We start from the raw sequence: 16,409 nt of genomic DNA on the forward strand, positions 1-16,409 counted from the left end.
TACTGGTATGAGTTTCTGGGTGTGAAATTAAACCAGGTGTGATGTTAACCACATGAAACCGAGATGCCCAGCACTAAAACCTGACTATTAATAGCAGGATGGACGTAAACACCAAAACAGTTTGGTAAAGAAGCAGATCACTACTACAGACATTAGGTAAACATTTTTATTTCTTATTTAACCATGCTACACATATATACAATATCAATATATACAACTTGAACAAATACAATTTATACATAAAATATAATAGAAGTGTGGCTTTTGAAATTAATGCAACAAACTCATTGTATAATTTGTCATTTTGGCCAGTATACAGTATTGTAGTAATGTTACTGAAGTTAATGATTTAAACTAATCAGACTACTATGTAAGTTCAAAGGCACTAGGAAGATCTATGCTTTCTTCTAGTATTTCGAATCAAGAAAATAAATGTGTACACTGAGAAACTGGGCAGACACTAGCGTACTGGAATGTCCAGCCCACCCATTCCTTAATTCACAGCCCTGTAGGGAAGACGGGAACCTTCCCTAAGAGTTAAGAGGAAAGACATTTTTTAAAGACTAAAGAGAAACAAAGAAACAACCCAAAACCATAAACATAACTTTCAAAAAATGTTATAGATGAAGAGGCATCCCCCCAGTCCCAAAGTGACCTTAACTTTCTTGCCACAAAGAAAGGTCCCCTTTGCCTAGAAAAGCAGATGACACAGCTTCTCCAGCAGGTTCCGTCTGCGGGGTGAACACACAATGCAGGCCCTCCCCCTCGATTAATCTTACACTTTACGGGAATCTATACAAAAATGGGGACTACTGCTATCTTTAATATCCTAACTATCAGCATATATAATTACAGAGTATATTAAAGAACATACCACAAACAAATAACACTCTACCAAGGCTCATTTTAATAAATAAATTTTAATTCTTTAAATTAAAAAGAAAATTCCCATTCAAAAAACTATTTCTATGTGAAACTCATTTTAAACCTATTTCATATAATGAGCAGGTCTGCTCATCTCTCTCCTCACATGAAGTTAACACTGAGGCTGTACAATGTCTGCTCTGTGCACACAGACACAGTGAGTGTGAGGAAAGCACGGAGTTGCCCCGGCCGGAGCTAAAGGGGCGGCTGTGCGGCCGGGGCCCTGCGTTCCCCTGCAGTTACTGAGGCCCACCTCTGAGACCTAATTTCGGCATTTCATAAGACAGATATTTATCATCTGTCTGGTATAATCAGTTTTATCAATTCTAATGTAAGTGCTTTTAAAAAAAACTGCCTCAGCAGCCTGTTCTCAAAGTCGCTCCAGCTTTGACTTCTTACAGGTTTCTTTTCATCATTGCAGGGGAGTGGGGCAGAAAAAACCCAGCACACTGGCTTAAGTTCTCTGTAGTGTTTTAGAGCTTAATGCAGAAGCTATTCCTTTCTTATTGGCTGGATGCTTACAGGCTAGAAGCAAGGACTTTCAAAAGAAGGTTTCTCCAGAGCGATCACTGACAGAGTCAGAGGCGCACACAGGGCCGCCCCGCCTGCGCACACCAAGCTCTCACAAGATGCGGCTTCACTCACGTCTGCACAGCACATGCACGGTGCCTCCCAGAGCCAAATCATGGGTGTCTGTCTCGCACGTCACCAAGGAGACGCTGCCAGGGATGCAATTCTCCTCGCCGAGCAAACACGCAGCTGCACGAGACGTGCAGGACACACCGCTGGGACACAGGTGTTCACCCCCGCCTCACAAGGCTGCCAACCTCACTCACCCCCACTCTCTACACAGCTTTGTCATGATGAACCAATGTTTCATCCAACTCCTAAAATAAGGTGAACTTCATACTAATTTATGTGAAAGTTCACAAAAGACATATTAATTGGTATAGATGTAGCATGTTGAAAAAAATAAAAATTTTGCAAGCAGCCAACAGGGAAATCACAATACTATCTATTACAACTTATTTTACTTTAAAATAAAAATTATTTTCATTTTTAGAGGAAGATGATCAAAGAAAAAAAGTATTTTAAAGGCAAAGAATTAAAAGCCACTTTTCTTGCTTTGGTTGCATTTTCTGGAAAATGGAGACTTTCTCAGTTTTGGAAGATACATAGCAATTTTCACCAAAACTTAGAACTCAGATGAAAGCATCCATTAATCACACTTCACAATGATTTTTTTTTTAAATATACACATATGGGCAGAGATTAGCAACCAGTATTTAGCATCTGAATTTTCTGCAACTGTGACTCCTTTATAATTAGGTACAAACTCAATGTTTCAAGAGAACATGAAATCAAAAGTATATTTGACTTAAACTCAAAATGGCAAAAAAGGTCAAGAGAAATCTAGCTGAAACATCTTCAGCTTTTGCTTTTTAAACAGGTACACTTCTAAAGACTGTCTGTTAAATGACAAATCTACAGATCATCTAGTACTCAGAGTGCAATAAATGACAGTACAGGGAGTAGAACCTAGGTCAGCGGATCGGCGGACGTGAGGGCTGACTCACAGCTGAGGTGCGCAGCCCCTCCGCTCACCTGGCACAGCGCAATACAGGGCGGTCAGAGCTGCCACCTCCGATGTGCAGAACACAACACACCCAGTTAGGTGAACAGGCAGCAGCTGAGCAAACTACTAGCAGACTCATGAGTGCACTTCGCTGCAGCTCTCTGGAGCAGGGGCCGCTCCCCCAGCCTCCCCGCACCGGACAGGCTGAAGGGTGACACGGCTACCTGAACAATGACCAGTTGTGCAATTCTAATATATTAACTTACGTACAGACAAAAAGTTATTAGGCAAACTACTAGAGTTCCAGTCTTACTCCATGATTTACAGCTTCTGCTCCGTGAAATTACATAAGTCTTCAGTGTTTTAATTAAATATCTCATCCAGGCATCAGGATATCACTAGTTTTTATTGAGACTTTAAGTCTGTAACATTTACTGAAGTAAAGAGTCAATTACGGTTTCAGGCTTTGCAGAACGCTTTCTGTTTGGAGAAGAGAGAAAGAAAACATGAAGACTTTCCTGAAAGGCTGAAATGCAAACACTTTACATTACGTAGCAGACACAACAATGGGGCCACGGGGCCTAGAAACAGGCCAAGGGCAGACAGGTTTGGCCAAGTTAAGGGGTCTCGACTGGCTGCCTCCTCAGCTAAGGGAAGGTCACCTGGATTAGGTGACAGAGCACGGTGCCCCGCCCCCACCCGGAGAGCCGAGGGGCTGAGTAGATGATGATTCCCCAAACTGGACCGGACAACGCAGCCAGGCCAAGTGAGCTGCGTGCCTGCCAGACTGAACCCCCTGATGATCTCTTCTGGGTCAGCTAAAGGCGCAGGCTCATTCAGTGAAACTCAGAGCCCACACCACCTGGGGCAACACCGCACGGATGTGCGTGTCCTGGGACGACTGCAGCGATGGACCGTGTTCACCGAGATTTCATTTGCACCCTGAACCGTGCGTTTCTGGTGAGGAACATCGCACTGAACATTGTCGGCAGTCCAGTCGCAGTGAGCCATCTACTGTGCACACGTGTCTCTGTGTTTGCCTTTCTACTGTGCTCATAACACAGCAGGCTAGTTCTGGTGCAGGGATGGTGGCTCTGGCTCATCCCAGGTTGGCTCACATGGATTTTTTCTTTCATTAAATCAAAAAGGTATTATTTTTAAATGAGCATTCTGAAAACTGTATCCAAATAACTTATTGTTTGTTTTAGGTCCACATAGTTTTTTAAAAAGTGGCTAAAAATGGAGAGATCTTGTGTAAATAACTTGATTTCTGGCTTCTCTGAAGCGAGAAGAATCAGAAACAACAAACAAGGGCCCCCTATGCCCCAAACCAGCGGGGGCCAGCGCTCCTCTCCCACTTGTCCCAGTCCCTCCCCCACCTGCTTTTCACCCGCGCTGAGGCCACTGTCTCAGCGTTCACCAAACACGTGCACTGAGCAGTGCAAGTGCCCCCACTGACGGCAGAGCTCAGCGGGGAACGCTTCTACTGAAAGTGGACAAGTGAGCTCTGGAGCGAGCTGCACCGTCTGCACTGCCCTGCTTCATTCAGTGACATCACACGCACGGCTTCTGCGAGCACAGGAAAAGGGCTTTTTTCTTTTTTTTTCTCTTTTCTTTTTTTGTTACCTTGTTTGAAACCAGAGGAAAAGTTTTAACCCTGGCACCTAAATGGTAAAGATGTAAAATGTGTGCACTTTTAATGTACTACTGACTCCTCCTCCCTGAGGTCAACCGCCCCAAATGTATAAACGTCCAGCTATCTCTGTGAGGTCATGCAACACGAACACATCAGGCCCACACCAGCTCCGCCTACACGTCACTCCGCAGTAGGCTGCTCAGGGCAGGGGAAAATAAGCTGATCGCTCCCTCTCATTTCAGGAGCCTCACAGTTCTGTGGCCATTTTAAACGAGCTCAGCGGTACCTGCTGTGGGGCGGGGAGAGAGGGAAGAGGCTTCAGGCTCCAGCATCCCATTACGACACACACAGCCTCCTCAGGGTCGAACCGGAACCCAGAGGAGGGAAGGTGGCCGGGGAAGTTCTCTTTACCTGGTGACCGAGGGGGCCAAAGCCCTCAGGACAAGGCTTACAACAGAAAAGACGAGTCAGCTGAGTGCAATACTTGGGTACTTGGGAGTCTAACCAAACAAATCCATTAGCATCACACTTGAGGACTTACTATAAGAATTAAGGAATTAAGATAGTAGATGACTTAGAAAGAACAAAATACATTACAAATAAATTCTATTACTCAAGGCAGCTAAAGAAGTTGGAAGACCTTAAGTCTTTAGTAAAATTTTATTTACTCAAATCTTAACTACATAAACACTTTGATATTGAAATATATCAGCCAAAATATCAGCCTAACTAAATTTCCTTTAAATGTATCTTATTAGCATATCTCACAGCCTTGATTTCATGAGACTCAAAGGCAGTCCTTACCGTCTCCCCGTCTTGGGCCTTGCTTTCCCCTTGGAGGTCCGCGGCCTCTCCAGCCTCATCAAGGACTGCCGCAGGCTCTCCTCGGTGTAGGCAAGATACACGTGGGAAAGGTCCACTTCGAAGGGCTGCGAACAGGAAACCAACACCGGATGCTCTTAGAGGAAGAATTTAGACCACACTTGGGGAAAGATTTAAAAGACTGACTAAGCCCTGGCTGGTGTAGCTCAGTTGACTGAGCACAGGCCTGCAAACCAAAGGGTTGCTGGTTTGATTCCCAGTCAGGGCACATGCCTGGGTTGTGGGCCAGGTCCCTAGTTGGAGGCATGTGAGAGGCAACTATGCATTGATGTTTCTCTCCCTTCCTCTTTCTTCTTCCCCTTCCCTCTCTCTAAAAATAAATAAAATTTTAAAAAATAAAATACTGAATAAACTCTAGAAAAAAGCCACAGGACACAAGACCAAACAAATGTCTAAAAGTCATCTTCTTTAATGCCATTTATCTCACACGTATTCAGCAAGGGCTGGTGAGTGAGCCCTGGCGCAGTATAAACTCCTTGGGAGTAAAGCAAAACTGTTGCCGTTTCCCCAACGCTGGTATTTCCTCTGCTGGACCTAAGACTAGGACTAGCTTTGAAAAGGACATTCTAGCTTCTGGCCAATATGGAGGCGTAGTAGACACACTGTGCCTCCTCCCACAACCAAAAGAAGGACAACAACAAATTTAAAAACAAAACAACTAGAACTGCCAGAAAATCGAACTGTATGGAAGTCCAACAGCCGAGGAGTTAAAGAAGAAACATCCATCCAGATGGGTAGGAGTGGTGGAGATGGGCAGCCTGGGTGGGGAGGAACCTCAGCAAGGCAGCGGCTGGCTGAGCAGGCAGTCCCACATTCAAGTGCGGATAAACCAGGAGGAACAACTGGAGAGCGAGAAGACCCCACAACCCAGGGCTCCAGTGCCGGGAAATAAAGACTCAAAACACTGATTGAAAACACCTATGGGGGCTCAGGTGCCAGGAGAGACTCCCAGCCTCACAGGAGAGTTTGTTGGAGAGACCCACAGGGTCCCAGAACACACACAAGCCACCCACCCAGGAATCAGCACCAGAAGGGCCCAGTTTGCTTGTGGGTAGTGGGGGAAGTGATTGAAATCCGGCAGAGAGAGGAGCAAGTGCCACTGTTCCCTCTCAGACCCTCCCCCACAGACAGTGCAACAACACAGTGACTGGGTTACCCCGCCCTGGCGATTAGCTAAGGCTCTATCGGTCACTACGTAACACTACATGCGCAGAGACAAAAAATGGCCCAAATGAAAGAACAGATCAAAGCTCCAGAAAAAATACAACTGAGTGATGGAGAGATAGCCAACCTACGGGAGGCACAGTTCAAAGCACTGGTAATCAGGATGCTCACAGAACAGGTTGAGTGTGATCACAAAATAGAGGCAAAAGTGAAGGCTATGAAAAGTGAAATGAAGGGAAATGTACAAGGAACCAACAGTGATGGGAAGGAAACCAGGACTCAAATCAATGGTTTGGACCAGAAGGAAGAAATAAACCTTTGACCAGAACAGAATGAAGAAACAAGAATTCAAAAAAATGAGGAGAGGCTTAGGAACATCTGGGACAACTTTAAACGTTCCAACTTCCGAATCATGGGGGTGCCAGAAGGCAAAGAGGAAGAGCAAGAAATGGAAAACTTATTTGAAAACATAATGAAGGAGAACTTCCCCAATCTGGCAAAGGAAATAGACTTCTAGGAAGTCCAGGAAGCTCAGAGTCCCAAAGAAGCTGGACCCAAGGAAGCACATACTAAGGCACATCATTATTACATTACCCAAGATTAAAGATAAAGACAGAATCTTCAAAGCAGCAAGAGAAAAGGAGACAGTTACCTACAAAGGAGCTCCCATTAAACTGTCAGCTGATTTATCAAAAGAAACCTTAGAGGCAAGAAGGGAGCTGGAAAGAAGTATTCAAAGTCATGAAAGGCAAGGACCTACAACCTAGATTATTCTATCCAGCAAAGCTTTCATTCAGAATGAAAGGGCAGATAAAGTGCTTCTCAGATAAGGTCAAGTTAAAGGAGTTCATCATCACCAGGCCCTTATTACATGAAATGTTAAAGGGACTTATCTAAGAAAAAGAAGATAAAAAATATGAACTGTAAAATGACAACAAACTCACAACTATCAACAACCCAGCCTAAAACAAAAACAAAAACAAACTAAGCAAACAACTAGAACAGGAACAGAATCACAGAAATGGAGATCACACAGAGGGTTATCAGTGGGGAAGGGGAGGGGGAAATGGGGGAAAAGGTACAGGGAATAAGAAGCATAAATGGTAGATAGAAAATAGACAGGGGGAGGTTAGGAATAGTATAGGAAATGGAGAAGCCAAAGAACTTACATGTATGACCCATGGACATGAAGTAAGGGGGGAAAACGTGGATGGGAGAAATGTGCAGGGCAGAGGGGAATAAAGGAGGGGGAATGGGACAACTGTAATAGCATAATAAAATATATTAAAAAAACATCTAGTCACCAACCATATCCCCACGACCCAGAAAGGCTGTGGAAAGATGAGTCCAGGAAGACTCCAGGGCGGTCCTGCGGCAGAAATCAGCCCGCCGGCACCACCGGCAGCTGCGCCTCCCTGACACCTGCCGCCCTGGAGCCTCCTTTCCCCGACGAGCAGCCTGCACTTTCAGCACAGCTGAGTAACAGATGCCATGCTGATAACATAATTTAGTGACCCACATTCCTATAAAGAAACACTGTAATGTTAAAAAAAGGCACTCTTACATCTTTCTCTTTTTTATCAGGAATTGGAGTCTGCTTCCTCATGTTATTTCCTGTGTAGGCGACACATTTCTCAAAAAAGAAAAAAGAGGCAGGGAAGAATTGTTTTAATTAGTAATTAATACTGTGAACTAGCAAATTACTGAAGATGCCCTGATGCTAATGACACTGGGACAGAAAAGGGCCTAGAGGCTCCGTAGCCCTGCGCAGCCCTGACCAGGCATTTCCACCAGACTTCGTGTGCTCTGATACGGTTCATCAGGAAAACATCTCCACCCACCAAGTTTCATCGGATTCAGCGTCTGGACCACCTGCCTCCCCACTGGCACCAGCAAAACCCCTGGTCTGCAGGAAGTACTACACAACTCGCCGGGACGAAAGGGTGCAGGCAGTACTCACCAGCTGCCACTCTCCTATGTCTTCATTCCAGTGGACATAGTTTTCAATCATTTCCTTTTTAAAAGAGTCCAAGATAGTCTGCTTTTAATATTTAATAACATATTTAATAACACTTAAAAATACTAAAAAACATTCATGAAACTAAAATCTTTATGATCAAGGGGAAAATTTGTCTCAAAACATTATATACTGCATGATACACTTTTTATAAATTTCAAAATATATGCTTTTAAGAAATATATACAACTAAAAAGCAAGAAAGCGAAGAGCACTGGACTCTGGAGGAAGGTTACCTTGAGCCGGAAGAGGCACAAGGTCTGGGAGCAGGTGACGGCCACGGTGCCAGCTTTCGTTCGGGGATGAGCTAGCTCCCCGCGCAGTAACTGCGTAAGTGGAGGCCAGCCCTCCAAGGGCCAGGAAGGAGTGTATCAAGAACCGAAGGTCAGTTCTGTACACCTCATGTCCAAAGGAGAAAAATACTAAGGCTTATTTGCAGACAAATTTCTCACGGCCGTAAAGAATTGCAAAGTAAATTTTTCAAAAAATCATTATGTGAAAGTATACTAAAATGTGCTGGAAAGATGAATATTTTGAGTAAAACAAAAATAGAGGTGGAGACTCTTAAGTTATATGGTGGTGTACTAGCACTGAGAAGTAGCACCCATCTGGAGACAGACACAGGATCAGTGAACTATGCTACTGAAAACAGTGAGATCACCAGCTCCGAGTTCCGTACACCGCCCCCCTCCCCGCACACACACAGGCGGAGTCCATAAGCGGGAGGGGAAGCTGACGCAGGCGCTGGGATCATTCTGCTCGCAGGGCAGGGGATGCTGAGCGGAAAGCAGCGCCTGTGCCTTGCTTCTGACGGCAGTTACAGTGAGTCCTCACCTAGTGTCACTGACAGGTTCTCGGAAACTGTGACTTTAAGCGAAATGATAATGAAACCAATTTTATCATAGGCTAATTGATATAAACAAGAGTTAAGTTCCTATATTTCCGGTCACAAAAAACATCACCAAACCTCTAAATAAAGGCCCAAAACTACTAATTTTAAACAATGGAATAAATGTAAGACACACATACACTTATGAAAGATTAAGATACTTATTTTCCAACCTGCTTATGTACTTGAGGGAAAGATACTCGTGGGAGGCCGGAGCTCGTCCAGGCAGCCGGGGGCTCGAGGTGGCAACCCGCCCTGGGCAGGGCACCCTATAGTCACGGTGCACTCACTCACTCACTCACTCACTCAGCCTGTCATGACACAGACACGCCAGTCACCTCACAGGCACATCTCTGGGATGCGGAGGGAAACCAGAGACCCCGAGAAAACCCATGTACACCGGGGAGGACATGCCCACTCCACACACACAGTAGCTCCAGCTGGAAGTCAATTTTTCTTCCCTCTTCAACGATGTAACAAAACGACAGCGATGGAAACAGTGCTGTTTGCGGACCTGCTGGACATGAATCTAGATTTCTCTAAAGGGCTGAGAAATTCCTATTTAGATACTTAGATACTCAGAGAGTCACGTATTAAGAAAAGTTAACAGCTGAAGTGAAATGCTATGGTATTACTTCAAGGAAATCTTACTGTTGACAACTGAAACGGAAATATTTACCTCCAATTAAGTGACAAACTATACTTCCTATTCCTTAACTGCAGCCAAGGGACGGACCTAATATCTAAATCAGAGAACTTCCATCTTACCTGATAATCCTGAGGTATAAAGTTATCAATAATAAGCATCTGAAGTCGAAGCTCCCGGCTAAGCTGTCGAATGTTCTCCAGTAAACCTTCAATTTCCCTCTGATGTTCTTGTTGGAGATCGGCCATCTATGCGAAAGTCAATGCAAACATTAAAGAGAAACAAGATTGAAAATGCAAACCAGCCCAATCTGACATAGGGCACTGGTCTCAGAAACCCTGGAGGAGCTGACCCAATGGACATTTCACAAACACAATGGACAGAATGCCACTCACACTCTCTTCCTTAATTCACATTAGCTGTTAAGGTTGGAAATTTAGTTTAATAGCTAGAATTAGAAATTGCACGTAAAGAAGAAATTTTTAGCTCTTTAAAAGTGTTAGTATACATTATGATTCCTTTAGGATTCTTAATCACACTTAATCAAAGAAATTCTTTTTGAAAAAATCCAGAACTACATTAGTAAGCAGTTCCTAAGAGACCGACCTCTGACTTTGCAGCCATCAGCATAGTCCAGACTTTCTTTAATTTCTTGGTCTTTCCCTGCGCTTCCTCTTGCAAACTGGTGTATTTTTCTTCAATATCCAAGCGTTCTTGCTATTATAAAAATTGATAAATGTCAGAATGATTTTTTCATTAAATCAGAATTTAACAAATAATATAAATGTTTAGTAACCATTATCTTCAAAGCAACCCCTAGATCTGCTTTAAAATAATATTAGAATTATAGATATTTAGCTTTTCACCAGAAAAGTTAAATACCTTAGGCAAGGTACCATAGCTTCGGCTGACACAAGAAGCCACATTACCTCTTTCTCCTCCAGTTCTCTGCGAAGTTGCTCTGCTCTCTTCCTCCTCTCTTCCAGTTCCATGTTAGATTCTTCAAGAAGTTTTTCTTGTTCCTCAGCTTTTGCCAACAAATCAACACCACCAACAATTACCTTCTTCTCCAGTGCAGATAATTTCTCTAGCAAAGACTGATGCTCTTGTCTGTTGATTGAAATGAAAATACTCTATATTCATTGATTATCTACTATTCTACCACTATCACTTAACAAAATCTGATAAGAACTTGGATGTAAAATTTCAAAACAGGAATATAATTATGTAACACCTCTGTCAAATAATACCTCTGGGTCCATTAATTTATGATTTGATCTATAACTAATTCAAATTTGCTGATTTTTTCTCATATAGAGAGGAATTAATCAAACATATGTAATATTTAGAAATATAACATATAAAATGAAACCTTCTATCCAAAAATAGCTTCTCTGGAGGCAAAAATCAACATTTAATTACTACTCAATTTCCTTGTTTATACATCCTATGAAAAACACCAGACATTTAAACCACAAACCCACATCAACTCAGTAATACGCACTGGGCCTTAAGAAGGTCTTTCTCCCGTTTCTCTAATTCAGCTCTAGCCTTGTTTCTTTCTTCTTCTTCCATGTCAAGCTTTGTTTCAAGTGCTTTTCTCTCTTCGTCAATCTTTGCTTGCATTTCAACCATCTTATCTGGGGAAACTTTCTTTTTACCTATTTGAGTCATTTAATTACAACAGTCACTTTAGAATCAGTGTTTCAGACTCACATAGAGTCTCTTTGTTTTTATAAAAGACGCATGCCTCCATAATGCAAAATCCAATGTTAACATTTCAAGGAAATCAAATCAGTAGCTTATGTTTCTAGAAGAACTTTTAAACTAATTACTAAATTCAAACTTTTCCAATTGTGCAGTGACAAATGTAAGCAAAAGAGAAGCAAAACAGATGAGCAGAGGAAAAAGACAGAGAGGTGAACAGTAAAGCCAAAAAAAAAACCAACCCAAAACAAGACAAAAAAACCACACAGATCTGTACGTCCCCAAATAACATATAGTCAAAAAAGCCGTATGACTATTTAGTTACTTTTTTCTGATAACCAGGTACAAAAATCAAGTGATTTCTCAAAATACCTCCCCAAAACTTACTGAAATAAGTGACTAAGTAAAAGTCACATATAGATATAAAATGAACAGATAAAAATATCAGTCAGAACTTATAGCTAGTTTTTAATATATATCTTCAGAGTGTTTATAAAATTTTTGTTTGATAAAATTACTGGAAATTATTTTATTTCATAGTATACTTTTAAAGGGAAAATTCTATATTAATTACATAACAGTTACACAGTAATTGATCAGGCATTTTATAGTTGCTGAGCTGTCATGATATATTTTAAATAAAAAAGTCAAATAACTCATTATGTCAAATGCAGGGCCCTAAATCTCTCTATGTCAGATTAACTATGACAAGTGTCAAATATTAGTAGAAATACTACAAAATAATCAAGCTGGAAATACAGCTTCCAATTGATTGTTTTGATTATAATGTCTAGTAAGTAGAGTGGTCTTTATACAAATAAACAGTATAAATGAAAGTGTTACATTGTTATAAACAGTATTCAATAAAAGTTTATTGACTAAATTTCCAAGTGATGAAATTAAAGTGAAAAATCAAAAGAAGAAAAGAAAAACTAGCATATTAAACCGGCTACGAAACTGACTCAAAGATAATTCATTTCTGGTAATACAATTTCTTTGAAACATACTTTCCTTCAGAAAAACAATCAAACTTTTCGTAGAACTGGTCTGAGGCTCTCCTGAGAGCTTTCTGTATTTCTTAACTTCCTTCCCGAAGGACCACAGGAGAGTGTGTACCAGAAGACTTTATAAATCGTTAATGTCTCCACCCAAAAGCTAACCCCTCCTCCTAATAAGGAAAGAGAACTGAAAAATAATGATAAGATACACAAGTATATATATCTGAATATATTCTTTCAGGAACCATCAGACAAAGAATCATGCATAGGCTTTCATTCTTTAGGATTAAATAATGTTTAAAAACCCAAGGTTTAAAATATAGTACATTTCATTTCTACAGAAATATAAGTCCAAAGCAAACTTAAGCCGTGAAGCAAATAAGTTAAATAAAAAGAGTAAATAAAAGCACTGATCCAAATTCATGCTCTGGTGTGGTGTGATTCTTTGCATTCCAAAAGACTGATTCTGCTGGCTTCATTGTCATATGTATTTAATGTTCTGAATTACACTATTAAAAGATAAAGAAGTGCCCATTGGTAATACTATTTCTTAGAAATTTGAAGGGGGAAGTAGAAGTTCAGGGATAAACTAAGTGCATGCACAATAAATTATAGCTTCCTTTCCACCTCAGAATTACATTTTTTTTAAAAAAAGGCGAATATATTACGACAAGCAAAGCTGCGTATGAAGACATGGATACTAACTGCATAGCGGAAATGACCTGATCGACCTAAGCACATTCCTTTTTTAGGCTCCTAATTATTTTGTTAGCAGTTACCCATTAAGGGGCAGTAAAAAACATTTTAAATGTAGAAATACAAAAGCATGTCTATTGATGAATTACTACTATGCTTAAATTGCATTATTTTTAAAAATTTAGGTAATATTTTCAAACTGATGTTTTAGTAACAAAGATCTTATTGTGCTCTTGCAACATTTTCATAAAAATAGCCAGGCAGCCCTGATTGGTGTGGCTCATGGGGCTGGGCTCATCTGGCAAACTGAAATATCACGGTCTGATTCCTGGTCAGAGCACCTCCTGGGCTGGGGGCCAGGCCCTCAGTTCGGGGCATGTGAAAGGCAACCGATCAATGTTTCTCTCATGCATCCATATTTCTCTCCCTCTCTTTCTCCCTCTTCCCCACAAAAAAACAAAACCAAAAATGAAAATTTTTTTAATGACCATGCATGTATAGCTAGGTTCAGTTTCAAAAGTCTTATATTTCACTAACATGTTGTTACCAGAATTATTCCTGTAAGTTATTATGTTTCTCCCCAAATAATATTTAACCTAAATGTAAATATGTAGCAACTCTCTTAACCAGTACCTTAAAAATGTGAGATTACTAAAAGTCGCTTTTACAGTGATTTAAAAAAAATTTATATTTAAATTATTTTATTGTTGTTCAATTACAGCTGTATTTTCTCCCCATTTTTTCTTAAAAATCTTAGTCAGCAAAACCAACCAACCAAAAAAATGCTCCTTCTAATACTGCACGATAGAATTCAGCACAAATTTCCAGATGAGTATTTTTAAAAATGTTAACGTCATAGAGCATTGGACTCTATGTAATGTCAAAGCCAAACAGGAGTGGCAATGCTTCTGACTGCCCTGCACCACGTGCTCTGTCTGGGGCTGAAGGGGACTTGGCAGGTGAAGCCAGAAGAAGGGGTCTCGGGGGTGCTGAGCGCTGCTGACTGAGTGAGTGCATTTCACCTGCGCGACTCGAGCACCCTCGGGCGTAAGTAACCAAGCACCTGACTCCTCACTTTAAACAAAAAGGGAAATTTGGCTTAATGGGTCTTTAAGAAATCCAGAAAAAAAGATCATGCCAGCTAGTTCTGATGATGTGTGTATTTTTGTCTGTGTTGTTAATTAGGTCTAGCATATCCTGTGTGTCTGTCACTGCCAATTTAATACTTCTGAATTGTCCCCCTAAAAAGATCATTTTGAAGTAAGAATGTTCCTATTATTCCTGAATAAAAACTGAAATAAATTTTAAAAAAATGGGGAAAAGGAAGCTTTTTTTAAAGCTAAAGTTGAAGGATTTTTTTAAAATACAAAAGATGGATACTTACCTTGTAAAAAATTAATTTTTAAAAAATGTAATATAATTAAATGACAAAATCCTTTATAGTTTAAATAAGTGTACCACATGGATTGCAAATCAATCACACCAACCTGCTTGATCTTTCAGTAAGAAGTAGCAAGCAAATCGTAGACAGGAAGCATATGCACAGAGATGAGGAGGAAAAAAAGAAAAACATTATTTCTTATGTAAAACAAAGAAAATTGTATAATAGCATTTACTTTATAGTATAAGCATAGAAATAATCAAATCATTATCAAAACTGAAATAGAGCAGTTTTATGTAAAAAAGAAAAGCGTATTCAACACAATTGGAGATGTAATTTAAGCAAAGATAATAGGAAGATTAACTTAGTCTAAGATTACAATTCAAACGAATCTCAAGAGCCCACACCACTCCCAAACTCCTGTGAATGGAACGGTTCCGCACCATGTGGGCACAATGACGGCGGACATGGAATTGGGAAACTGCTAAGACCTGGGGAGTATTCGAAAAGAGCAAAACAGAGCATTAAGCCAATTTTTAAAAATTAGTAAGTTAAAGGCTGCAAAATTCACATTGTGCATTTTTAAAGTTTCCCAATTCAATGTTCTTCCACTGTAAGGATCTATTACAGGTGTGCCTCCCTTTAAGAAAATCCAACTCAAAAACCTCAACCCCAAATTGGATTGTAGCAATTTGCACTGATTGTTTGGTTAACGAAAGGATTTAATGAAGAATTCTTTTTAAAAAGCAAGCTTTCCCAATACATTTTATTTTCCAGCTTGATTTAAAAGCAATTTTTTTCAGGGGGAAAAAAGCCCACATTTATTGCATAAAGTGAAGTACACCTGTATAATAACAAACTTGCATTCAGTCTCTTAGTGGATTGTTAAGGAGAATTACAGTAATGACTCTATAGGAGTAAATAATCAATTGATGATTCAAGCAAAGAACACCTAAATAAAAAGGCCATTCACATTTTTTAAAGGGAAGGTGTGTACAAGCCACACACAGCAACCACACGTCGGGACGGCCGTCTCCGCACTTCACCAGCGCGCCCCCCTCACAGGGAAAAGAGCTGCCTGTCGTGTGCTCGGTGCACAGACCATAACTAAGACTGCGTGAACTGAACCGAGTGCAGCTCATTTCACAACACACTTCTCTACAAGTGGTCTTTAAGGGTTAGGTAAGTTTTAAAACAGGAAATTCCATTATAGTCCCTCCTACTCAGATATTTTGTTGTATTCCATAGTTTATAATACAAAAATCATACCTCTATATAGTTTCTAAAGCAATGCCATGTATTTTATATTATCCTCTGAAATTAATTGTTTTGGTAAAATTTGAGAATTGTCAATAAAGAATACAATTCCTAATATTCTTGGAATTCTTCCTCTAGAAAGCCCAAAACATAAGAACAATGACCAAATGTTTTTGCTATTAGTTTTGAAAGGTAAGTATATAGATAATGCTTGAAAAGACAGTAAGCTGCAAACTAGTACAAGAAAGCACCAATTCCCCTTTCTTCTGAAGATAAAATATAAATAAAATAATGCTTTTCAATTTAATTAAGGTTTAAGAAAAAGTCTTTAGGTTTGAAATAAGTTGCTAGATCCTGCATAAACAATTTCTTATGAATCTGAATTTTCCAATCATACATTAGAAAATTCCTTAAAATCAATCAGGTAATTTAGAAGGGATAAATGGCCATTTGATATAAAATGCCATTCAAGTTATTATCACTTGCTTCAAAACTTTACATTTCCTTGGTCTGGGAGCTTTCACTCTTCAGCTGCCCTGAGACCAGGACTCCGAAGCCTAAAGCCCTCCTGTCTGGAGCACGGGTCACAGTGGGTTCTGGTGCACTTCCCAAAAGTATCTGGATGTTTAGAAATTC

General features: G+C 40.5%; 1 protein-coding gene across 4 annotated transcripts in view; it reads right to left on the reverse strand.

Annotated features, from left to right (window-relative positions):
* Positions 1–152: 152 nt before the first annotated feature.
* KIF3A (kinesin family member 3A) overlaps positions 153–16,409 on the reverse strand; it is a 44,783-nt gene continuing 28,526 nt past the window's right edge. For 2 of the 4 annotated variants that reach the window (XM_028527166.2, XM_028527164.2), the window contains 9 exons: positions 14,623–14,631; positions 11,239–11,395; positions 10,664–10,844; positions 10,341–10,451; positions 9,857–9,982; positions 8,143–8,196; positions 7,747–7,815; positions 4,941–5,065; positions 153–2,980 (listed from right to left, as the gene is read on the reverse strand). In XM_028527166.2, the coding sequence (XP_028382967.1) occupies positions 2,932–2,980; positions 4,941–5,065; positions 7,747–7,815; positions 8,143–8,196; positions 9,857–9,982; positions 10,341–10,451; positions 10,664–10,844; positions 11,239–11,395; positions 14,623–14,631 (881 nt within the window). In that variant the 3' untranslated portion in view covers positions 153–2,931. The remainder of the gene's footprint in view (positions 2,981–4,940; positions 5,066–7,746; positions 7,816–8,142; positions 8,197–9,856; positions 9,983–10,340; positions 10,452–10,663; positions 10,845–11,238; positions 11,396–14,622; positions 14,632–16,409) is intronic. The other 2 variants (XM_028527167.2, XM_028527165.2) reach the window with 1 other exon arrangement.

Source organism: Phyllostomus discolor, chromosome 13 (genome assembly GCF_004126475.2).
Source record: "Phyllostomus discolor isolate MPI-MPIP mPhyDis1 chromosome 13, mPhyDis1.pri.v3, whole genome shotgun sequence".
Lineage (NCBI taxonomy): Eukaryota > Metazoa > Chordata > Mammalia > Chiroptera > Phyllostomidae > Phyllostomus > Phyllostomus discolor.